The sequence below is a fragment of the Dendrobates tinctorius genome, unplaced genomic scaffold, assembly GCF_039654945.1.
Source record: "Dendrobates tinctorius isolate UK_male_01 unplaced genomic scaffold, ASM3965494v1 ptg000003l, whole genome shotgun sequence".
Taxonomy (NCBI): Eukaryota; Metazoa; Chordata; class Amphibia; order Anura; family Dendrobatidae; genus Dendrobates; species Dendrobates tinctorius.
In genome coordinates this window covers 77,353,156-77,378,541 of record NW_027361671.1, presented here as the reverse complement: position 1 = coordinate 77,378,541, position 25,386 = coordinate 77,353,156, and the positions used below count along the sequence as shown (strand labels likewise).

The window sequence follows — 25,386 nt, the reverse complement described above, 5'->3', positions numbered from 1 at the left end:
CAGAGCTGTATATAAAGCTGAGTGTAGAGCCCCGCCCACTCCGCATAGCCACATTCACTATAATATCCCACATCATCCCGTCAGCCAGAGCTACCGGACAACTACCACTAAGGCTAGTTTCACACTAGCGTTTTTGAGCGCAGCGACGGCCTGCGCACGGCCGCTGCTAAGCCCCGCCCCCTGCCGCGCCTCCACCGGTAGCTCCGCCTACCGGCGCATGACGCTGCATGCGCCCTGCGTCCCCTATCTTTATCACTGGGGGCGCAGGCCGTGCGCAGTATACGTTTGGCGGCGCATGCGCCTTTTTGACGGTGCACCGGCGCAACCAAACTGCAGCAGGTTGCATTTGGCGCAGGTCGGCGTACCGTCAAAAGGACGCATGCGCCGCCAAACGCATACTGCGCACGGCCTGCTCCCCCAGTGATAAAGATAGGGGACGCAGGGCGCATGCAGCGTCATGCGCCGGTAGGCGGAGCTACCGGCGGAGGCGCGGCAGGGGGCGGGGCTTAGCGGCGGCTGTGCGCAGGCCGTCGCTGCGCTCAAAAACGCTAGTGTGAAACTAGCCTAATATCCCGCATCATCCCGTCAGCCAGAGCCACTGGACTACTACCCCTAATATCCCACATCATTCCGTCAGCCAGAGCTACTGGACTACTACCCCTAATATCCCACATCATTCCGTCAGCCAGAGCTACTGGACTACTACCCCTAATATCCCACATCATCCCGTCAGCCAGAGCCACCGGACTACTACCCCTAATATCCCACATCATCCTGTCAGCCAGAGCCACCGGACTACTACCCCTAATATCCCACATCATCCTGTAAGCCAGAGCCACCGGACTACTACCCCTAATATCCCACATCATCCCATCACAGCCGCTGGACTACTACCCCTAATATCCCACATCATCCAGTCAGACAGAGCCACCGGACTACTACCCCTAATATCCCACATCATCCCGTCAGCCAGAGCTACTGGACTACTACCCCTAATATCCCACATCATCCTGTCAGCCAGAGCCACCGGACTACTACCCCTAATACCCACATCATCCTGTCAGCCAGAGCCACTGGACTACTACCCCTAATATCCCACATCATCCTGTCAGCCAGAGCCGCTGGACTACTACCCCTAATATCCCACATCATCCTGTCAGCCAGAGCCGCCGGACTACTACCCCTAAAATCCCACATCATCCTGTCAGCCAGAGCCACTGGACTACTACCCCTAATACCCACATCATCCTGTCAGCCAGAGCCACCGGACTACTACCCCTAATATCCCACATCATCCTGTCAGCCAGAGCCACCGGACTACTACCCCTAATATCCCACATCATCCTGTCAGCCAGAGCCACCGGACTACTACCCCTAATATCCCACATCATCAAAACAGCCAGAGCCACCGGACTACTACCCCTAATATCCCACATCATCCTGTCAGCCAGAGCTACCGGACTACTACCCCTAATATCCCACATCATCAAATCAGCCAGAGCCACCGGACAACTACCACTAATATCCCACATCATCCCATCAGCCAGAGCCACTGGACTACTACCCCTAATATCCCACATCATCCCATCAGCCAGAGGCACTGGACTACTACCTCTAATATCCCACATCATCCCATCAGCCAGAGCTACCGGACTACTACCCCTAATATCCCACATCATCCTGTCAGCCAGAGCCACCGGACTACTACCCCTAATATCCCACATCATCCCGTCAGCCAGAGCTACCGGACTACTACCCCTAAGGGTATGTGCACACGCTGCAGATTCTGCTGCGGATCCACAGCGTTTTTGGTCCTGCGGATCTGTAGCAGTTCCGCAGACATTGTACAGTACAATGTTAGCCAATGGGATTTAAAAACCGCAGTGCTCACGCTGCGTTTTTTTCCGCGCGGATTTGCTGCGGTTTTAAATCCGCAGAATGTCAATTCTTTCTGCGGATTCCGCAGCGGTTTGACACCTGTTCCATTGTCCAGGTGTCAAACCGCAGGCAAATCCGCAGATAAACCGCAGGTCACTTTACCTGCGGTTTTACCTGCAAATCCGCGCGGAAAAATCCGCAGGTGAATCCGTAGCGTGTGCACTCACCCTTATATCCCACATCATCTCATCAGCCTGGGGTCAGAATCAGAGCGCTGAGTGGAACGGTCCTAACTTCCATACCAGGGATCCCTTTAAGAGAGGCCTGGCATCAGAACCAGAGTGCGGAGTGGATTTGCCCTGACTTCCATACCAATGAACTCTTTAATAGAAGCCTGGGGTGAGAATCAGTGCCGAGGGATTTATCCTAACTTCCATACCGGAGATCCCTTTAAGAGAGGTCTGGAGTCAGTACGAAAGCGCAGAGTGAATTTGCCCTCACTTCCATACCGGGGATCCCTTTAAGAGGGGCCTCGGGTCCTGGGGTTACAACCAGAGCGCTGAGTGGCTTTGCCCTGACTTCCATACCAATGATCCCTTTAATAGAATCCTGGGGTCAGAATCAGAGCGCTGAGAGATTTGCCCTAACTTCCCTATAGGAGATCCCTTTAAGACAGCCTGGAGTCATTACCAAAGCACAGAGTGGATTTCCCCTCACTTCCGTACTGGGGATCCCTTTAAGAGGTGCCTGGGGTCAGAACCAGAGCACTTAGCGGAATTGCTTTAACTTCCATACCAATGATTCCTTTAAGAGACCCCGGGGTCAGAACCACAGAGCTGAATGGAACGGTCCTAACTTCCATACAGGGGATCTCTTTAAGAGAAGCCTGGGGTCAAAACCAGAGCACTGGATGGATTTGCCCTGACTTCCATATAAATGTTCCCTGTAATAGAAACCTGGGGTCAGAATCAGAGCGCTGAGGGATTTGCCCTAACTTCCATACCGGAGATCCCTTTAAGAGGTAAGATGTGCCTATGGATGTGTGATGGGGATATGATCATGGGAGGGGGGGGGGATTCATTTCTGTTATGTGCTCTCTGCTCCTTTCTGGGGGGCAGACAATGGTTGGGAGCTTATGTTCCCGGGATGCTAGATTTCTCCCACCCGGTCAGTGTCTGCAGAGGTGTTGTCGTGGAGTGGGAAAACTGTTGCTCATAGCAACCAATCACAGCTCAATCACAGCTCAGCTTCTTTTAAACAGCTCTGGTGAAATGAAAGATGCTTCGTGCAATCATTTATGTAAATCTAAGTGCTTGTATTCTACAACTTCTAAAAAGTACCGATAACTAGTCTGTGACTGAACTTTCCACTTAAGAAGCCACAGGCTCCAGACTTCCTCTCACAATGATTGACTGCCGTTATATGAAATCTGGAAGTGTTTGGAACGATGTAACTCAGCTCCGCTGTATCTCTACACAGTAGCTGCGAAGATCAGTGAAGAGAGAAAGGCGTGCTTTTTTTCTCTCCCACATATGACCCTGCCTGCTTATGATTGGTCAACATCATGCAGGGGAAACGTACACACCCCCCGAGACAAATCTCTGGTATTCCCCAGAAACTGTAACCTAAACTTTACAAGCTAATATCTCCACAATGGAGAGGATAAATTGGAAAAAAAAAAACTGTTTTCTCTGCAGCCCCTATTCCATGATGTGGATAGTTTGACGCCTTCACCCCAAAGCTGGTTTTCACCTTCATGACTAGAATAAATGACTCAAGGGAAGTGCAATATATAATATAATAAGTTAACCTGAAATCATAATAATGCACCCATGGAAATATAAAGGACAACTCGGATAATAGAATAAAACAAACGAAAAAAAACGAAAAAAAATGTCCAATAATAAAATATTTTATTTTATTAGAATATAGTTAAAATTAATGATAATCAGGGGAGGCCAATGCCAAAATAGAGGCACACCCTGGGGACAACAGTGATTACTCAATATCAATACATCACAAAGAATATCTCACAATGTTAAAAAATAATAAATAAATAATAACAAGTGTCAATACAATATCTTTGTGTAAAACAGCCAAAATACATCGTATAAAGTGTAGTCAAAAAGACTGTGCAAAAGACTAAAAAGATATATACACATCAATATATAGCCACAATAAAGTGCATAGCAGATTAAACAAAAAATAAAAAATAAATTGCCACACATAAAGTGCAATGTGCAACAATAATGAGGTGAATCAACGCAAGTAATTTGAATAAAGTGATGAAACAATGAATAAAATTGCGAGCACAATGTATTACTTGCGTTGATTCACCTCATTATTGTTGCACATTGCACTTTATGTGTGGCAATTTATTTTTTATTTTTTGTTTAATCTGCTATGCACTTTATTGTGGCTATATATTGATGTGTATATATCTTTTTAGTCTTTTGCACAGTCTTTTTGACTACACTTTATACGATGTATTTTGGCTGTTTTACACAAAGATATTGTATTGACACTTGTTATTATTTATTTATTATTTTTTAACATTATGAGATATTCTTTGTGATGTATTGATATTGAGTAATCACTGTTGTCCCCAGGGTGTGCCTCTATTTTGGCATTGGCCTCCCCTGATTATCATTAATTTTAACTATATTCTAATAAAATAAAATATTTTATTATTGGACATTTTTTTTCGTTTGTTTTATTTGTTTTACCTTCATGACTAGGCCAAATTTTACAATTCTGACCACTGTCAATTTACAGTCATATGTAAAAGTTTGGGCACCCCTATTAATGTTAACCTTTTTTCTTTATAACAATTCTGGTTTTTGCAACAGGTATTTCAGTTTCATATATCTAATAACTGATGGACTCAGTTATATTTCTGGATTCAAATGAGGTTTATTGTACTAACAGAAAATGTGCAATCTGCATTTAAACAAAATTTGACCGGTGCAAAAGTATGGGCACCCTTATCATTTTCTTGATTTGAACACTCCTAACTACTTTTTACTGACTTCCTGAAGCACTAAATTGGTTTTGTAACCTCATTGAGCTTTGAACTTCATAGCCAGGTGTATCAAATCATGAGAAAAGGTATTTAAGGTGGCCACTTGCAAGTAGTTCTCCTATTTGATTCTCCTATGAAGAGTGGCATCATGGGCTCCTCAAAACAACTCTCAAATGATCTGAAAACAAAGATTATTCAACATAGCTTTTCAGGGGAAGGATACAAAAAGTTGTCTCAGAGATTTAACCTGTCAGTTTCCACTGTGAGGAACATAGTAAGGAAATGGAAGAACACAGGTACAGTTCTTGTTAAGCCCAGAAGTGGCAGGCCAAGAAAAATATCAGAAAGGCAGAGAAGAAGAATGGTGAGAACAGTCAAGGACAATCCACAGACCACCTCCAAAGACCTGCAGCATCATCTTGCTGCAGATGGTGTCACTGTGCATCGGTCAACAATACAGCGCATGCATAACCAAACAACTCAATCTTTGTTTCATCAGTTCACAGGACCTTCTTCCAAAATGTAACTGGCTTGTCCAAATGTGCTTTTGCATACCTCAGGTGACTCTGTTTGTGGCGTGCTTGCAGAAACGGCTTCTTTCGCATCACTCTCCCATACAGCTTCTCCTTCTGCAAAGTGCGCTGTATTGTTGACCGATGAACAGTGACACCATCTGCAGCAAGATGATGCTGCAGGTCTTTGGAGGTGGTCTGTGGATTGTCCTTGACTGTTCTCACCATTCTTCTTCTCTGCCTTTCTGATATTTTTCTTGGCCTGCCACTTCTGGGCTTAACAAGAACTGTACCTGTGTTCTTCCATTCCCTTACTATGTTCCTCACAGTGGAAACTGACAGGTTAAATCTCTGAGACAACTTTTTGTATCCTTCCCCTGAAAAGCTATGCTGAATAATCTTTGTTTTCAGATCATTTGAGAGTTGTTTTGAGGAGCCCATGATGCCACTCTTCATAGGAGAATCAAATAGGAGAACTACTTGTAAGTGGCCACTTTAAATACCTTTTCTCATGATTTGATACACCTGGCTATGAAGTTCAAAGCTCAATGAGGTTACAAAACCAATTTAGTGCTTCAGGAAGTCAGTAAAAAGTAGTTAGGAGTGTTCAAATCAAGAAAATGATAAGGGTGCCCATACTTTTGCACCGGTCAAATTTTGTTTAAATGCAGATTGCACATTTTCTGTTAGTACAATAAACCTCATTTGAATCCAGAAATATAACTGAGTCCATCAGTTATTAGATATATGAAACTGAAATACCTGTTGCAAAAACCAAAATTGTTATAAAGAAAAAAGGTTAACATTAATAGGGGTGCCCAAACTTTTACATATGACTGTATAAGGTATCAACTCTGGATCGCTTCAACGGATCCCACTGATTCTGAGATGGTCTTTTCATGACATATTGTGGTTCATCATAGTGGTAACAATGTTTCAATTTGAGTTCCATTTTATTTCTGAAAAAAAAAAAATCAGAAATTTGGTGGCAATTTTCAAATCCTTAAATCAGAGTTTTGTCACACAAAAATAATATTTCCCACATGTTTACCAATTTTTGTGGGGGAAACCAATGTCTGAGTGCACGGCGGGGCTCGGAAGGGAAAGAGCGCCATGTGACTTTTTGAGCGCAAAATAAACTGGAATCGAGGACACACACCATGCCATGTTTGCAGAGCCCCTCATGTACCTAAACAGTGGAAACCCCCCTCAAGTACCCCCATTTTGGAAACTAGACCCCCTCCCAAGGAATTTGTGTGGTGAGCATCTTAAACCCATAGATGCGTCACAGAAATTTATAACGTTGACCCGCGAAAATGAAAAATAAAAAATAAGTCACTTTTTGCCACAAAAATGTTCTTTTAGGCCCAATTGTTTATGTTCACAAAAGGTAACATGAGAAAATGGAACCCAAAATGTGTTGTTCAATATTTCTGAGTACGATGATACCCCAATTGTGGGGGAAAACTACTGTTTTGGCACACAGCAGGGCTCAAAGGAAAAAGACGTTTGGAACGCAGACTTTGATTTTAAAGTTGATTATGTGGTCTGCAGGAGTCATGTCGCATTTGGAGAACCCCTGATGTGCCTAAACAGTGGAAACCCCCACTAGTGACCCTATATTATAATTGATTCAGTGTTTTCCTGGTATGTGACTTTTTTAATGTGGTGGCATATGTAAGTAGAGTATTCTGCATCAGGATAGTATATGGGGAAAAAAAGGATTGGACAATAGCAAGCACGAACGTTGATCAGTGATTTTTGCGTCACTGATCAGCGCTCGGCGGCTGCAGAATGTACAAAAAAAGAAAAAAAAAAACTGACAAAATCGAGCAATCAAATAATCATTTCATTGTCTGGAACACTTAAAATGCTGTAATTGGCTGTGATTTTTGCAGCAATTTGTTTTAGATAGAAAGCAAAACAAGCTGTACTCTCCTTCTCTGGGTCCATTGGTGTCTCCGCCGATGCTCCTGATGTCTGCCATTAGCTGCAGCACTGAGTCACATCGACAATCAGTGAGCTCAACAACTCGGAGCTGGGAGCTCCGTCCACACTGAAGTGCTAAGCTTAGAGCCACTGAGCTCACGGGTTAGCTGTCGTGCTGTCAGGATGACATCAGCTCCGCAGTCAATGCTATATATCGGGAGCAACAGCAGAGACTCCTCAGACTATTTCAACAACCCCTTTAAGAGGTTAAAGAAAACAAGATGGCAGAAGTTTAATTTATCTCCACTATATTGTTATTTAAAAAAATATTGGACCCGTCATGTAATGATCTGACCTACTGGTATGTTATGTCAACTGTCCTGCAAAGTAAATGACATAAAAAAAATAATGCCAGAAAGACAGTTTTTGGTCACCTCATCTTCCACAAAATACTAAGAAGCTATCATAAAGCACATATGTACACCAAACCAGTTTTTGTTATTTTTTCATTTTGTGAAAATAGCAGATAGATTAAAATAAAAAGTTTGGAAGTTGTTCAATACATTATATGGTGGCATTAAAAAATACAGCTGATCCCATTGATAAAAAGCCCTCATATGGATAGGTTATTTAAAAAAAAAAAAAAAAGTTATGGCTCCTGGAAAGCTGTACAATAACACGGAAGCAAAAAGGACTACAGGTTGCAGCAGGAGGGTTGTAAGCTGTTGCATCTCACCTTAATGAAGCCCCAGATTCCTCCAGCAGGTGGGTCATTGTGGCCAGCAAAAACCCTGGGGTCCTCAGGCTCCTCCGGGAATGTAATGGAAGAGCCCGATACACCGGGGGCGACAGGAGTCAGATGGGGAACAGCATTTGGTAAAACTTCAAAAAGGAAACAAAAACACCAGTAAGTTTTGGCTCTTTTAAAGGGAATCTGTCACACTTTTTTTTGGCTTTGCAGCTGCTGTCATAGACATCGGGGGCTTATCTACACCATTCTGTAATGCTGTAGATAAGCCCCCGATGTAACCTCCCTTCTTCATGCGATGAAGTCCTCTTCTCCCATCCTGAAATGGCTCCGGGGCAGAGCAGAATTCTGCAGCGCGCAGGCGCCAGACCTCTCCCGACGCCTGCGCACTGCAGGATTCTGCCTTCAACAGGGCAAAAGTAGTGCGCCTGCGCCGGAGCCATTACAGGACGGGAGAAGAGGACGTCATCGCATGAAGAAGGGAGGCAAACGATAACACCTTCTCCGATCACATTCATTCATCACTAACAGACACCCATGTTATGTGGCTAGCATATAAACTCAAGAAAGTGTGATGTATATAAGATTAAGAAAAAATAAGGAACAAGGTTGTGACAAGTCTCTACGTGACCCACATGTGACTGCTGTGTGCCACGTCTGCCCTAGTGCTGCCGATATCTGACAGCACCTGATCCTCCTACATCAGGGAATACACTTATTATCCCTCATGTTAGAGAAAAACAACAAAGCTCTGTTATGTCATGGAAATAAAATAAACTATTTCCAATTATTTTAAGATTATGTATCTACATACATAGATTAAAGGCGTTGCTCAGAGTAACAAACCATCTGGAAATGTGGTTAAAGTGCACCTGTCACCAGGTTTGGCCGCTATAAGATACGGCCACTGTCTTTCAAGGCTTATCTACAGCATTCTATAATGCTGTAGATAAGCCCCCGATCTGATCTGAAAGATAAGAAAAACAAGTTTTATTATACTCACCTGCAGGGCGGTCCGATGCGGTCTGGTCTGATGGGTGTCGCCCATCTTCTTGTGATGCCGCCCTCCTGCTTCTTCATCGCTCCACCACATCGTGCTCCTGCTCAGGCGTACTTCTCTGTCCTGTTGAGGGCAGAGCAAAGTCCTGCAGTGTGCAGGCGCCGCGAAAGGTCAGAGGTCCAGCGCCTACGCACTGCAGTACTTTGCCCTGCCCTCAACAGGACAGAGAAGTACGCCTGAGCAGGAGCACGATGCCGGGGAGCGATGAAACTACAGGAGGCCGGCATCGCAAGAATATGAAAGGCACCGTACCTGCGACACCCATCAGACCAGTCCGGCCCCCGGGTGAGTATAAAGAAGAATACGTTTTATATCTTTCAGGTCGGACCGCTTATCTGCGGCATTTTAGAATGCTGTATATCAGCCCTGAAAGGTGGTGGCCGCATCTTATAGCGGCCAAAACAGGTGACAGGTCCGCTTTAAATCAGTAAGGTGCAAAACTTATTAAAGGGGTTTTCTGGTCTCGGAATAAGTCCTATAGAGAATGATTGCAGAATCATGACAGTGTGTGACATGCACAGTCACAATTCTTCTATATGCCCTGCAGACAAGTCTCTCTGGCTTCTCTCAATAAGAGAAGAGCAAGAGTCTAGTCGGCACGTGATCATAAATGTGCAAATCATATTCACCTGGAGTCGTTACTGCCCATCGCCTGGGAAATACTGTGGAATCGCATGATACACTGTCATTATTAAACATTCTGCAGTTGCAAAAAGTGACTGCAGACTGTTCTTCTTAGATCGGACAACCCCTTTAAAATACTTTAAGAATACCCAAACTTCAGTCTCAAGGCTCTCGCTTCCATTTAGGGTCCAACACAGTACAGCACCTCCTGTCTAGGCTCACCGTCAGTGCTGCTTGTGACGGGGCTGGCTGATTGCTCATCACAATAGAAGAGCCCGCCATCATAACTGATGAACCAACAGAGGAGCTTGGCTTAGCTACTGAGATGCCAGCCAGCCTCCCTCACACAGAAATGATGGCACTGTTCTAAGCCCTAACCAGAGAAGGAGCTGCTGAGAACCAGGAATGAAGCTTCAAGATGAGATATGAACATATACTAATAAGTTATATAACTACTGTAACTAGTTTCAGAACAATTTTTGCACTGTACAACCCATAAAAATTGCGTGGCCTCACTCCAGCTTTCGGATTACTCTTAGGCTGTGTTCACACATGCCGTTTCTGACCGCAGAACATAAGCTGCGTTTCCCAGTACGCAGAAATCTCATGCACACTCTGCTCTTTTTTCTTGACAGAAGTGGAGAACTGAACGGTTTTTGAAAATTTGCAGCATGTTAATTCTTTTAGCGTTTTTTTCACCAACAGAAAGCTATGAGAAAATTACGCAAATAACGCAGCGTAACATTTGTGCTGCATTTTTTCTAACATTTTTGGTGAAGAAAATGAACATGTACTGGAGACCAATCCCATGTAATACGCCTGAAAAACGCAGCAAAAAAAACAGAACTAAGTTTTTTTTAACCCTAGCCTACCTGGCTTGGCTACAATATATACAGGTGCCAAGCAGAAATGTAATCCGCACCCAAAAAACTATGTAACAATGCAGGGTTTTGAAGGCAGTGTTTTTTCCTGCCAAGAGAGCAGGTTTTGGCTTCAGAAAAAATGCTGCATGTGAACATAGGCTTGGGTTATGTGTGTGCACATGTTTGTGTTTGCAGCAAATTTTTCTGCTGCAGAAAACCAGCGATTTAGCAAGAAAAAACGCTGCATAAAATACACGTGTTTTTGTGCTTGTTTTTACATTTATTTAAATGGGTGACAAACCTGCAAAAATGCTGAAAGAATTGGCACAGATTTGAAAAAAATGCTTTGAAGGTTCAGATCTGCTGGGGAAAAAAAGCAGAATGGCTGTAAAAATACGCTGCAAAAACACAACATGTGAACAAGCCCTTAAGACATGCGACACTTAAAGGGAACCTGTCACCTCCCACCCCCCCCCCCCCAAGGCATTTTTCAGTTAAAGAGCCACCTTCAGCAGCACTAAGGGCCCCGTCACACACATCGAGATCGCTGCTGAGTCACTAGTTTTGTGACGCAACAGCGATCTCACCAGCGAGATCGCTGTGTGTGACAGCGATCAGGAGCGGCCCCCCTGCCTGTATCACTGATCGTTGATGGAGAGCCCTGGACATTTTTGGGGTCGCTGGTCTCCCGCTGGTCAGCACGCATCGCTGCGTGTGACAGGTGGGAGACCAGCGACCAGGAGCTGGTAACTAAAGGTACACATCGGGTTTCGAAGGGGGCGCGCTGTGCCTAGAAATCCGATGTGTACCTTAGTTACCAGCGCGCTGATGCAGGGAGCTGGTAACCAAGGTACACATTGGGTTTCTAAGTGACGCACGCCCCTTAGAAACCCGATGTGTACCTTAGTTACCAGCTCCCTGCATCAGCGTGCTGGTAACTAAAGTACACAGAGACGCCACGCGCTCGGCGTCGCTGGTGCTGATCGCTGGTGAAGCTGCCTGTTTGACAGCTCACCAGCGATCATGTAGCGACTCACCAGTGATCCTGACACGTTGATATCGTTGTCGGGATTGCTGGTGAGTCGCTATGTGTGACAGGGCCCTAAGGCTGCATTCTGTGAAGATGGCTCTCCTTTTTCTGACCCCTAGGTTAACACTGAAATATTGACTTTTATAAATAGCTCCTCATACCTGTAATGTGTCCCCCTGTATCAGCAGCCTAACATCCGTCCATCACGCCTGTCCGGTCACCCACCATCCGTCCATCATGATGCCCCTGTGCGTCGCTGCATCCTCCTGTTTTGAATGCCGGCGCCTGCTCTGTGACAAGAGTTCTCGGGCATGCGCAGTGCACGCTGCCCGAGAACCGACATCAGGCTATCGCGCCTGCGTGTTGTGAAGGCCCCTGATCCCGCCCCACAGTGTGTTATGATGTATTCACACTGTGGGGCTGGGGCCTCCGCAACAAGCAGGCGCAATAGCCTGATGTCGGTTCTCGGGCAGCGCGCACTGCGCATGCCCGAGAACTCTTGTCACAGCGCAGGCGCCAGCATTCAAAACAGGAGGATGCAGCAACGCACAGGGGCATCATGATGGACGGATGGTGGGCAGCGCCGAGACACCGGACAGGCATGATGGACGGATGGTAGGCGGCTGATACAGGGGAACAAACCACACCTATGGGACACATTACAGGTATGAGGAGCTATTTGTAAAAGTCAATATTTCAGCGTTACTAGGGGTCAGAAACAGAAGAGCCACCTTCACAGAATGCAGCCTTAGTGCTGCTGAAGGTGGCTTTTTAACTGAAAAACACCCGGGGGGGGGGGGTGACAGGTTCCCTTTAACTTCAAGAGCATTAACAGACATTGCTCACGCTTGAGGTTCAGATGGACACTTGTGCCCCTCTTTTCTGGGTGATCAAAGTGGTCTATGAACCAAGATGCCACCGATCAAAAACTGCTACACGGTGGCTAAACATGGCTACTTTTTTTTTTTAAAGTTATGATATCAATTCACAGGAGAATTCTCCATTATACTGCAAACACAAGCTTTCAAGAAATTACGAGACATTCCCTCCAGACATGTTTGTAATGACACCACAATGGAAGAGAGTAAGAATATAAGATTAGAGACCCAACCTGTGACCGGGGGTGCAGAGTATGAAGGCATCAATGGTGTCTGCGGTGCTCGCCCAGCGTGACCCTTGGTAATATCGTAGGTGGAAGCCATAGAAAATCCTGTGACTGGAGGACCCATAGGTGGACCTGATAAGACTGGTGCAGGAGAAGAACCAAGTGGAGGAGGAGGAGGAAAAGATGCAGGAGAAGAGAAAGATGGCATCGGACTGCTGAAACCTACAGGTGCAGTCGTGTGAAGAGGCGGCAGCAGCCCTCCTGAGGCCAGAGGTGTAAACGGCAGAGGAGCTGAGGTTCTCATGGGAGGAACGGTGGAAGGGGGAAGAGGAGTAGAAAAACTAGGGGGTGAAAAAGTCTGAGCAGATGGGATCATCGGAGCAGCCAGTGGACTCGATAAAACTGTAAAGTGAAGACAAAGTACAGGTCAGAGCTTTATACGGCCATGGTGGTTTCATCACAATGCATGACATGAAAAGCAAAGAGACGTGCATTCATCACAATCACAAGCAATTATTTATCTACTTACGTAAAAGGAATCCGTCATTCCCAAAATGTATTTTAAATGGGCTATACAATATGGGATGTAGCCCCTATAACAACCAAGCTAACCCTGCACCTGTTACACTACACGAGACGATAACTATTATTTCATATGCAGACGTTGATGCACCCTTGGCGTGGCCAAGAGCTGGGTGCACCATTACGCCTCCTCATTTGCTTCCCAGAGTGGGCACCATGTGGATGCTGCCGGTGTGTGTGAGGGTACGCTGAGGCCGGGTTTGTTCTTCTGATGACGATCGCTGCACTGCAGAGTGTATAAGTGTAGCGAGTGGCGTCTTTAGAGGTAATGGTGTAGGAGCTTCACAGTCTACAGCAGATCTCGCGTTATCACCTCTTGTATTATGTGTATGTACCGTTAGCGCTCCTGGTCTTGGTCATCAGGGTGAGGAAGACTGCGACCAAACGCAACCTTGGATCGTGGGCAAGTGGGTCTACTTGTGTCCCCAGTGTTTTTCCTTAACATCGCTGACATAATACACGTGTGCAGGCATTAAGCAAATCTCTGGCGTTATCATTGCGCCTATGTAGTCGGTGTGGCATGCAGGGCTGTGGAGTCGCAGTCAAAGTCGTGGAGTCGGAGTCCATTTTGGTGGAATCGGAGTCGGTGTCATGGAAACTGAGGGGGTCGGATTTGGAGGTTTGACTTACTGACTTCACAGCCCTGGTGGCATGCCCACTTATTCCCGTTGTTTTGGAGCGCGGTGCACCTTTCATAGGTAGGCTTTCACCAACGTCTGAAGTACTGGATTTTGCGCTTGGTTTCGTCATATTATGAAACCAATAGTTTTCTGGACATCACTGAATATTATTATGTAATGTAGGGGATCACTCTCGCTGGTAGTCATTAGGGAGCGTTCGCACAGGCAATGCAGTTTGCTTTCCACAGGTCGCACAGGACCAAAACAAACAATAGTCCATTGTCAACTGACTCGGGACTAGTAACAGCTGTTTTTCTATCTTTTCACTACACACAGCGGTCCCCGAGCTGGTTGCCACTTGGAATGACACATCCATTCATGACAACGTCTTGATCCCCAGCCTATGCTACATATTATTGGAAGCGTGTTGTGCTACACTTTTTATGCAACTTAATCAGCTCTTTTTTCGTCTCCTTACCACAGGATTACATTAATGCACTTGAGTTAACAGGGAATTGTACTCATGCACTTTCATTTCCTTATTGCTGTATTAGGCAGCATGTTTGGGCCCTTCCTACCTGTCATTTATATTGGCATCTAGTCCTCTTGTGTATATGGGTAGCATTATATTCTTATGTAAGTAGGGAGACGCTGTGGCTGTATAGGAGGTCTGTACTTCCATGTGCTGTATAGGATGTCCTTGTGTCTCTCACACTAGAAGCTCCTTATTTTATTATCCAGAATCAATGTTTCTTATTTTCTTTCTATGCAAATACAAATTGTATTTATAAATACTTTCTCAAGTTGTCACTGTGCTCACCTCGTCTGTGTGGGATTATACCCTACCAGATGATACACGCTTGATTTACACGTTAGAATATTGGTCCTTATCCACAATACTATCGATTTAATAATATAAACAGGCGCTCTGTCTTCTAAGTTTCTGCTTTCAGACCTTATCGTGTTTGCTTCTAGAGGTATTCTGAGGAGAAAAATTGTTTAAAGGGGTTTTCTTCCTTTTTTTTTTTTTTTAAACAGCGGGAAGCTATGCTGATAGAAAAGCAACCTACACTTACCCCAGGAATCTGCTCCGTGCACTCGCCCTGGACCAAAACTGATGACATGAAGACTACCAGCCAATCAGTGACTGGTGGTCACAGTGTCATAGATTAATGTCTGGCGGAGATAGGACCGCTAACGTGGCAGTTCTGGAGCAGGTTCCCGGGGTCAGGGAAGCCACGGTCAAGTGTCTGGTGGTCACAGTGTCATAGATTAATATCTGGCGGAGATAGGACCGCTAACGTGGCAGTTCTGGTGCAGGTTCCCGGGGTCAGGGAAGCCACGGTCAAGTGTCTGGTGGTCACAGTGTCATAGATTAATGTCTGGCGGAGATAGGACCGCTAACGTGGCAGTTCTGGAGCAGGTTCCCGGGGTCAGGGAAGCCACGGTCAAGTGTCTGGTGGTCACAGTGTCATAGATTAATATCTGGCGGAGATAGGACCGCTAACGTGGCAGTTCTGGTGCAGGTTCCCGGGGTCAGGGAAGCCACGGTCAAGTGTCTGGTGGTCACAGTGTCATAGATTAATGTCTGGCGGAGATAGGACCGCTAACGTGGCAGTTCTGGAGCAGGTTCCCGGGGTCAGGGAAGCCACGGTCAAGTGTCTGGTGGTCACAGTGTCATAGATTAATATCTGGCGGAGATAGGACCGCTAACGTGGCAGTTCTGGTGCAGGTTCCCGGGGTCAGGGAAGCCACGGTCAAGTGTCTGGTGGTCACAGTGTCATAGATTAATGTCTGGCGGAGATAGGACCGCTAACGTGGCAGTTCTGGTGCAGGTTCCCGGGGTCAGGGAAGCCACGGTTAAGTGTCTGGTGGTCACAGTGTCATAGATTAATATCTGGCGGAGATAGGACCGCTAACGTGGCAGTTCTGGTGCAGGTTCCCGGGGTCAGGGAAGCCACGGTCAAGTGTCTGGTGGTCACAGGGTCATAGATTAATGTCTGGCGGAGATGGGACCGCTAACGTGGCAGTTCTGGAGCAGGTTCCCGGGGTCAGGGAATCTTCTTTTATCTGTACGGTCCCCACTGCACTATTAAAAAAGACCAGAAACTGATCCCTCACAGGTCTTGTTCCGGCACTTACTGGCTCCCCGCTGGTCTATGCTTCCACGTCCCGTTCTTGACATATAGGAAATGGCCAGAAATGTCGTAAAGCCATTCATTGGCTGGGGTTGGGGATAGTTGCAGCCACTGATTGACAGGACAGGCATTTCTGGAGATTTCTGGTATGTCAAGGACAGGACCTGTGACAACAAGATAAATGCCAAATCCAGACCTTAGGAGAAAGAGAGTGGGGTGCGGTAAGGATGAGTATCCATTCTTCTATTATTTCTTACTTGTCTGAGGACTGAAAGCAATCATTGTTATTGCTGGAACACGTTTAAGAAAGCACAGTAGCACCGTAAGGCTGCGTTCACACATCGCGGTTTTTTCGCGGCGGTTTTAAACGCTCGATTTTTCCGCGAAAAATAAGCATCCCATGCATTCCTATGGGATTCCGCACATGCTGTGCTAATGCTGCGTTTTTTTCCACGGCGGAATCGCTTTGCGGTAAAAAACGCAGCATGCTCATTAATTTAGCGGAATCGCTGCGATTCCACCTACATAGGAATGCATTGTTCTGCTTACTTTCCGCATGTGGCTGTGTCCACCATGCGAAAAGTAAGCAGAACATTTGCGGATGGTATCCACGGTCCAGAGGAGAGGAGACTGTCCTCCGGGCTGTGGGTACCATATCCCTGTAAAAAATAGAATTAAAAAAAAAATATATTGTTATTCTCACCTTCCTACGTCCCGCGCAGCCTTCCCGCCTCCCTCCATGCTCCCGACATCTTCCGATCCCAATAATCCTTTGCGAGAATGACTGCGGAAGATGCCGGGAGCGTGGAGAGAGGCGGGAAGGCTGCGCGGGAAGGTGAGAATAACAATATTTTTTATTTTTTTAATTATTTTTTACATCCTATCTTTTACTACTGATGCTGCATAAGCAGCATCAATAGTAAAAAGTTGGTCACACTCGTCAAACACTGTTTGACGAGTGTGACCAACCTGTCAATCAGTTCTCCAAGCGATGCTACGGATCGCTTGGAAAACGCTAGCATTCTGCAAGCTAATTACGCTTGCAAACTGCTAGTTTTTCGGCGGGAAAATCGCAGGAATTTAAAATGCGATTTTCCCGCGGAATGGAATTCCGGAATTCTCGCGGTAACTTCCGCGAGAGTTCCGCTACATGTGAACGTAGCCTACGGTCCAAAACTGAATCCAGAGACCTAGATGACAGAGCATGTATGCTGTAATGTCCACACAACTGATGATTTTTGGAAAAATCCATACGACTTCCAGACGTAGCATTCTCCCAAACATATGCATTAGTTACAAATTATGTCTAACAGACAGTGTCAGATCACGGAGACACACGGACTCTACCTGGAGGAACCGGGGTGGCAATGGCTGTAGCGGCTGTATGTGAGGTCCCCGCGGTGCTGGGTGGAGGAGTGCTCGGAGGGGTGGTCTCTATGCCGCTCTCTTCCATCATTTTCTGTGATGGGCTCTGTAAGTAAAATCTGATCAGCACAAATACATTGTAACGTACACAGACAGCACCACTCTTGCCTCTCACGAGCCTTCTGTAGATGCTTGAGGCACTTGGAAGGTTCGTTTTATGGATCACAGAGACAGCTTTGAAGGTCCTGAGGCTCATGTGAATGTTATAACGGCAGCCATGCCTGGAAGTATGTACATTCCTGATACATCACAGTATGGGGGAGATTTACTAGACCCGATGGAATAGAAATTGGACCCAAATAATGTCATAAAACTGCCGTACAACGCATGGAAGATCTGGTTTAGAGGATTCCTGCACCTCCGCTCCAGCAAATGTCTAAAAAGGGATGATGGCTCAGTGGATCCAGGAAATCAGACAGATTTTTGACTGGCCTGCGCACATTTCTCTTTTCTCAGGTTTAGGAACAGAAAAAAATTGTCCAGCTTCCAGCCAAACGTACCAAAGTTAGTGCACGGCATACACCGCTGGGGACCTTTGGCCAAACGTACCAAAGTTAGCGCACGGCATACACCTCCGGGGACCTTTGGCCAAACGTACCAAAGTTAGCGCACGGCATACACCGCCGGGGACCTTTGGCCAAACGTACCAAAGTTAGCGCACGGCATACACCGCCGGGGACCTTTGGCCAAACGTACCAAAGTTAGCGCACGGCATACACCGCCGGGGACCTTTGGCCAAACGTACCAAAGTTAGAGCACGGCATACACCGCTGGGGACCTTTGGCCAAACGTACCAAAGTTAGCGCACGGCATACACCGCTGGGGACCTTTGGCCAAACGTACCAAAGTTAGCGCACGGCATTACACCGCTGGGGACCTTTGGCCAAACGTACCAAAGTTAGCGCACGGCATACACCACTGGAGACCTTTGGCCAAACGTACCAAAGTTAGCGCACGGCATACACCGCTGGGGACCTTTGGCCAAACGTACCAAAGTTAGCGCACGGCATACACCGCTGGGGACCTTTGGCCAAACGTACCAAAGTTAGCGCACGGCATTACACCGCTGGGGACCTTTGGCCAAACGTACCAAAGTTAGAGCACGGCATACACCGCTGGGGACCTTTGGCCAAACGTACCAAAGTTAGCGCACGGCATACACCACTGGAGACCTTTGGCCAAACGTACCAAAGTTAGCGCACGGCATACACCGCTGGGGACCTTTGGCCAAACGTACCAAAGTTAGCGCACGGCATTACACCGCTGGGGACCTTTGGCCAAACGTACCAAAGTTAGCGCACGGCATACACCACTGGAGACCTTTGGCCAAACGTACCAAAGTTAGCGCACGGCATACACCGCTGGGGACCTTTGGCCAAACGTACCAAAGTTAGCGCACGGCATTACACCGCTGGGGACCTTTGGCCAAACGTACCAAAGTTAGAGCACGGCATACACCGCTGGGGACCTTTGGCCAAACGTACCAAAGTTAGCGCACGGCATACACCACTGGAGACCTTTGGCCAAACGTACCAAAGTTAGCGCACGGCATACACCGCTGGGGACCTTTGGCCAAACGTACCAAAGTTAGCGCACGGCATACACCACTGGGGACCTTTGGCCAAACGTACCAAAGTTAGAGCACGGCATACACCGCTGGGGACCTTTGGCCAAACGTACCAAAGTTAGAGCACGGCATACACCGCTGGGGACCTTTGGCCAAACGTACCAAAGTTAGAGCACGGCATACACCGCTGGGGACCTTTGGCCAAACGTACCAAAGTTAGAGCACGGCATTACACCGCTGGGGACCTTTGGCACATCTCCTGACTGCCAGGTAAACATTTCTATGAGAATTTTAGCCAAGACTAGTAAGGCCACATTCACACGTTCAGTATTTGGTCAGTATTTTACCTCAGTATTTGTAAGCCAAAACCAGGAGTGGGAACAATCAGAGGAAAGATATAATACAGTAGAAACACGTCACCACTTCTGGATTTATCACCCACTCCTGGCTTTGGCTTACACATACTGAGGTAAAATACTGGCCAAATACTGAAGTAAAATACTCAAATACTGATCGTGTGACCGTAGCCTAAATCTGCTCCTATGTGTTATTTTGCACAATTAGCCCGGCTTCATATTCACAGTCAACATCCGTGTAGCACCAGATTTTACGGATACATTTCCATTATTAACCCAGGAAACTATGTGATCTTGTACATTTTTAATGTAGATGAATGAAAGTGAATCACACCGATATAAAATATGGACATATGGAAGACAAGGATGGAAAGTATCAGTCTTCTGGATTACACTCGTACGATCTGTGTGGTCGCCTGACATCGGCCTTAAGCCAGTGTCACATGACCGTATGATCTCTCATTGGGCACAGTGTGACCGGGGTCCGATCAGCGTCGGCACAGTGTGACCGGGGTCCGATCAGCGTCGGCACAGTGTGACCGGGGTCCGATCAGCGTCGGCACAGTGTGACCGGGGTCCGATCAGCGTCGGCACAGTGTGATCTGATTCTCTCAGATGAGCAGAAGATGGAGAAAACAACATTGTCCATCCTGACAGTCTGCGGATATCAGAACGCACTCTGATGTCATCCAAGTGCAGTCTGATATTTTCCACGCACTCACTGACTTGCATGGTCGAATGTGAACCAATAATCGAATCCAACTCGGGCATCCTGCAATCATTTCCCCAGACCGGTTCTGGACGAGGAATAATTTCAGACATGTTCATGTCCGCATAGAATAACATTGGCCTGAGTGCGGTCCGTTGGCCCACACGTCACGGTCCGTACTTGGTCTATGAATGTCGCGGTGTGAAGACGGCCCTGGTAGCTTTACATTAGAGATTGTGGCACTGCCCTGACCCCCCTATTATGGCGCAGACACGGGGGAGGGTCCGCACATTTCACAAGAGGGAAATCTGTTGCGTTTTACAGAACAGTGTGGATGAAAACGCAGACACTATACACACCGTAAAAAGCGGCCCGGACCTGGGCGAGCTCTGCTGTGGATTATATCTGCAGGCGTGGAAATCCACGGTGTTTCCTGCACCCAAGCCATCAGCTGGTATGAATGGTGGTATAATGGGAGTGACTGCCCTTGGGAAGCTTATGGCTTGTCATGCACATCTCAGGCCAGTGAGCCATTAAATCCAGTGGTTGAAAGTGGTCCACAACACTGGTGCGTTCCTGTCACGTGACCCTTCTCCGTACCTCTGATTTGCGGACATCAGAAGAGCTGACATACAGATTCTAGGGTTCTCCCCACAAATCAGGGAAGCCGGGGCTGTTCTGTCTCATGCTGGTTCCTGCCTCCTCCCCTACAGCTGACTGGCTCCAGGTACAAGCCCCAGACCCCAGTAATAAGCCACACGGCCCCTCACACAGGCACACACTGCGTGACTACATTTCCCAGCATTCCCCGCGCTGCCACGTTCTGCGTCCTCTCCGCTGAGTGCCCTCTGTGCAGCAGTGATGAGGCGGCGACTCCGGAATGTGTGGCTGCGGGGACATTCCTGCCGCCGGTCACATGTCACCCAGGACTCTCCTCACCTGTCCCGGCCGCTCCGCGTATCACCGCCCGGGTCCGTAACGCTGGATCACGGGGTACAGCCAGCAGCCGGTCACCGCTCGCCCAGGGCCGGCATGTAATATGTCCGCTGCAGCTGACGGGAGCGCTGCCACGTAACCCGGACTAGGCGGGGAGAGCGCGGCTCCAAGGCCGGGGGCGTGTCTGCTGCGTGGGAGCCGGGAGTGTGCGCTCCGCTCAGTGCCACGGCAGGTCCTGGTGCTGCTGAGGGGCCTGGGCACTGTGGACTATACGTCCACCAGTAATGTTGACTTTGGGGGCCCACTTTTCACCTGCATACAAATATTACACTTCCCTCATTCACAAATTTACCTCTATCTCTATATAATAATAAACTGGGTAGTTTGGTTAATGAATAGTGTTGAGCGATACTTTCCGATATTGAGAAATATTGGATCGGACCGATACCCAAAAAGTGTCGGGTATCGCCGATACCGGAAACCCCATTCAAGTCAATGGGACAGAAATATCGGAATTAAAAAAAAACCCCTTTCTTGCACATCCAGTTTGGGAGGGGGGAAGAGTGTGGGCGGGGTCTGTGCAGGCCTGCCGGGGGTCTGTGCGGGCCTGCTGGGGGTCTGTGCGGGCCTGCCGGGGGTCTGTGCGGGCCTGCCGGGGGTCTGTGCGGGCCTGCCGGGGGTCTGTGCGGGCCTGCCGAGGGTCTGTGCGGGCTGCTGGGGGTCTGTGCGGGCTGCCGGGGGTTGTGTGTGTGTGCATGCATCGTCCGATGGGACTACAAGTCCCATCGGGCGATTACTGCTACAATGACAGTGAATGACACATTAGCCAATGATGGGACAGTAGTAGTCCCATCATCCGGCTAATGTGTTGAATGTAAAAAAAAAACAAAAACATACATACTATATACATCATATATACTACATTCATACAACATACATACTACATACATACTTCATATATACTACAGTCATACAAAATACATACGTACTTCATATACACTCACTGGCCACTTTATTAGGTACACCATGCTAGTAACGGGTTGGACCCCCTTTTGCCTTCAGAACTGCCTCAATTCTTCGTGGCAGAGATTCAACAAGGTGCTGGAAGCATTCCTCAGAGATTTTGGACCATATTGACATGATGGCATCACACAGTTGGCGCAGATTTGTCGGCTGCACATCCCTGATGCGAATCTCCCGTTCCACCACATCCCAAAGATGCTCTATTGGATTGAGATCTGGTGACTGAGGAGGCCATTTGAGTACAGTGAACTCATTGTCATGTTCAAGAAACCAATCTGAGATGATTCGAGCTTTATGACATGGCGCATTATCCTGCTGAAAGTAGCCATCAGATGCCTGTTCTTAGCTGAGAGGAGTGGTACCCAGTGTGGTCTTCTGCTGCTGTAGCCCATCTGCCTCAAAGTTCGACGCACTGTGCGTTCAGAGATGCTCTTCTGCCTACCTTGGTTGTAACGGGTGGCAATTTGAGTCACTGTTGCCTTTCTATCAGCTCGAACCAGTATGCCCATTCTCCTCTGACCTCTGGCATCAACAAGGCATTTCCGGCCACAGAACTGCCGCTCACTGGATTTTTTTTCTTTTTCGGACCATTCTCTGTAAACCCTAGAGATGGTTGTGCGTGAAAATCCCAGTAGATCAGCAGTTTCTGAAATACTCAGACCAGCCCTTCTGGCACCAACAATCATGCCACGTTCAAAGGCACTCAAATCACCTTTCTTCCCCATACTGATGCTCGGTTTGAACTGCAGGAGATTGTCTTGACCATGTCTACATGCCTAAATGCACTGAGTTGCCGCCATGTGATTGGCTGATTAGAAATTAAGTCTTAACACACAGTTGGACAGGTGTACCTAATAAAGTGGCCAGTGAGTGTACATACTTCATATATACTACATTCATACAACATACTACATACATACTACATATATACTACAATCATACAACATACATACTTCATATATACTACATTCATACAGCATACATACATACTATATGCATACTTCATATATACTACATTCATACAGCATACATACATACTACATACATACTTCATATATGCTACATTCATACAACATACATACATACTTCATATATACTACATTCATACAACATACATACTACATATATACTACATTCATACAACATACATACATACTACATGCTACATACATACTACATTCATACAACATACATTCTACATATATACTGCATTCATTCAACATACATACATAGTACATACTACATAAATACTACATATATACTACATTCATACAACATACATACATACTACATACATACTTCATATATACTACATTCATACAACATACATACATAGTACATATATACTACATTCATACAACATACATACACAGTACATACTACATACATACTTCATATATACTACATTCATACAACATACATACACAGTACATACTACATACATACTTCATATATACTACATTCATACAACTTACATACTTCATATGTACTACATTCATACAACATACATACTACATACATACTACATTCATACAACAACATACATACTACATATATACTACATTCATACAGCATACATACATACTACATACATACTTCATATATACTACATTCATACAACATAAATACATACTACATATATACTACATTCATACAACTTACATACTACATACATACTTCATATATACTACATTCAGACAACATACATACTACATACATACTTCATATATACTACAGTCATACAACATACATACGTACTACATACATACTTCATATATACTACATTCATACAACATACATACATACTTCATATATACTACATTCATACAATACACATACATACATACTTCATATATACTACATTCATACAACATACTACATACATACTACATATATACTACAATCATACAACATGCATACTTCATATATACTACATTCATACAACATACATACTATATGCATACTTCATATATACTACATTCATACAGCATACATACTACATACATACTTCATATATGCTACATTCATACAACATACATACATACTTCATATATACTACATTCATACAACATACATGCTACATACATACTACATATATACTACAGTCATACAAAATACATACGTACTTCATATACACTCACTGGCCACTTTATTAGGTACACCATGCTAGTAACGGGTTGGACCCCCTTTTGCCTTCAGAACTGCCTCAATTCTTCGTGGCAGAGATTCAACAAGGTGCTGGAAGCATTCCTCAGAGATTTTGGACCATATTGACATGATGGCATCACACAGTTGGCGCAGATTTGTCGGCTGCACATCCCTGATGCGAATCTCCCGTTCCACCACATCCCAAAGATGCTCTATTGGATTGAGATCTGGTGACTGAGGAGGCCATTTGAGTACAGTGAACTCATTGTCATGTTCAAGAAACCAATCTGAGATGATTCGAGCTTTATGACATGGCGCATTATCCTGCTGAAAGTAGCCATCAGATGCCTGTTCTTAGCTGAGAGGAGTGGTACCCAGTGTGGTCTTCTGCTGCTGTAGCCCATCTGCCTCAAAGTTCGACGCACTGTGCGTTCAGAGATGCTCTTCTGCCTACCTTGGTTGTAACGGGTGGCAATTTGAGTCACTGTTGCCTTTCTATCAGCTCGAACCAGTATGCCCATTCTCCTCTGACCTCTGGCATCAACAAGGCATTTCCGGCCACAGAACTGCCGCTCACTGGATTTTTTTTCTTTTTCGGACCATTCTCTGTAAACCCTAGAGATGGTTGTGCGTGAAAATCCCAGTAGATCAGCAGTTTCTGAAATACTCAGACCAGCCCTTCTGGCACCAACAATCATGCCACGTTCAAAGGCACTCAAATCACCTTTCTTCCCCATACTGATGCTCGGTTTGAACTGCAGGAGATTGTCTTGACCATGTCTACATGCCTAAATGCACTGAGTTGCCGCCATGTGATTGGCTGATTAGAAATTAAGTCTTAACACACAGTTGGACAGGTGTACCTAATAAAGTGGCCAGTGAGTGTACATACTTCATATATACTACATTCATACAACATACTACATACATACTACATATATACTACAATCATACAACATACATACTTCATATATACTACATTCATACAGCATACATACATACTATATGCATACTTCATATATACTACATTCATACAGCATACATACATACTACATACATACTTCATATATGCTACATTCATACAACATACATACATACTTCATATATACTA

General features: G+C 46.0%; 1 protein-coding gene across 6 annotated transcripts in view; it reads right to left on the bottom strand.

The window, feature by feature from the left end:
- PRRC1 (proline rich coiled-coil 1) overlaps nt 1-21,283 on the bottom strand; it is a 38,508-nt gene extending 17,225 nt beyond the window's left edge. The window contains exons 1-4 of one of the 6 annotated variants that reach the window (XM_073557354.1): nt 21,108-21,283; nt 17,459-17,582; nt 12,778-13,173; nt 8,078-8,223 (exon numbers count right to left, since the gene is read on the bottom strand). In XM_073557354.1, coding sequence (XP_073413455.1) covers nt 8,078-8,223; nt 12,778-13,173; nt 17,459-17,567 — 651 coding nt within the window. In that variant the 5' untranslated portion in view covers nt 17,568-17,582; nt 21,108-21,283. Of the gene's footprint in view, nt 1-8,077; nt 8,224-12,777; nt 13,174-17,458; nt 17,583-20,527; nt 20,694-20,768; nt 20,965-21,107 lie in introns of those variants that run through there. The other 5 variants (XM_073557397.1, XM_073557444.1, XM_073557517.1 and 2 more) reach the window with 5 other exon arrangements.
- Nucleotides 21,284-25,386: the final 4,103 nt, after the last annotated feature.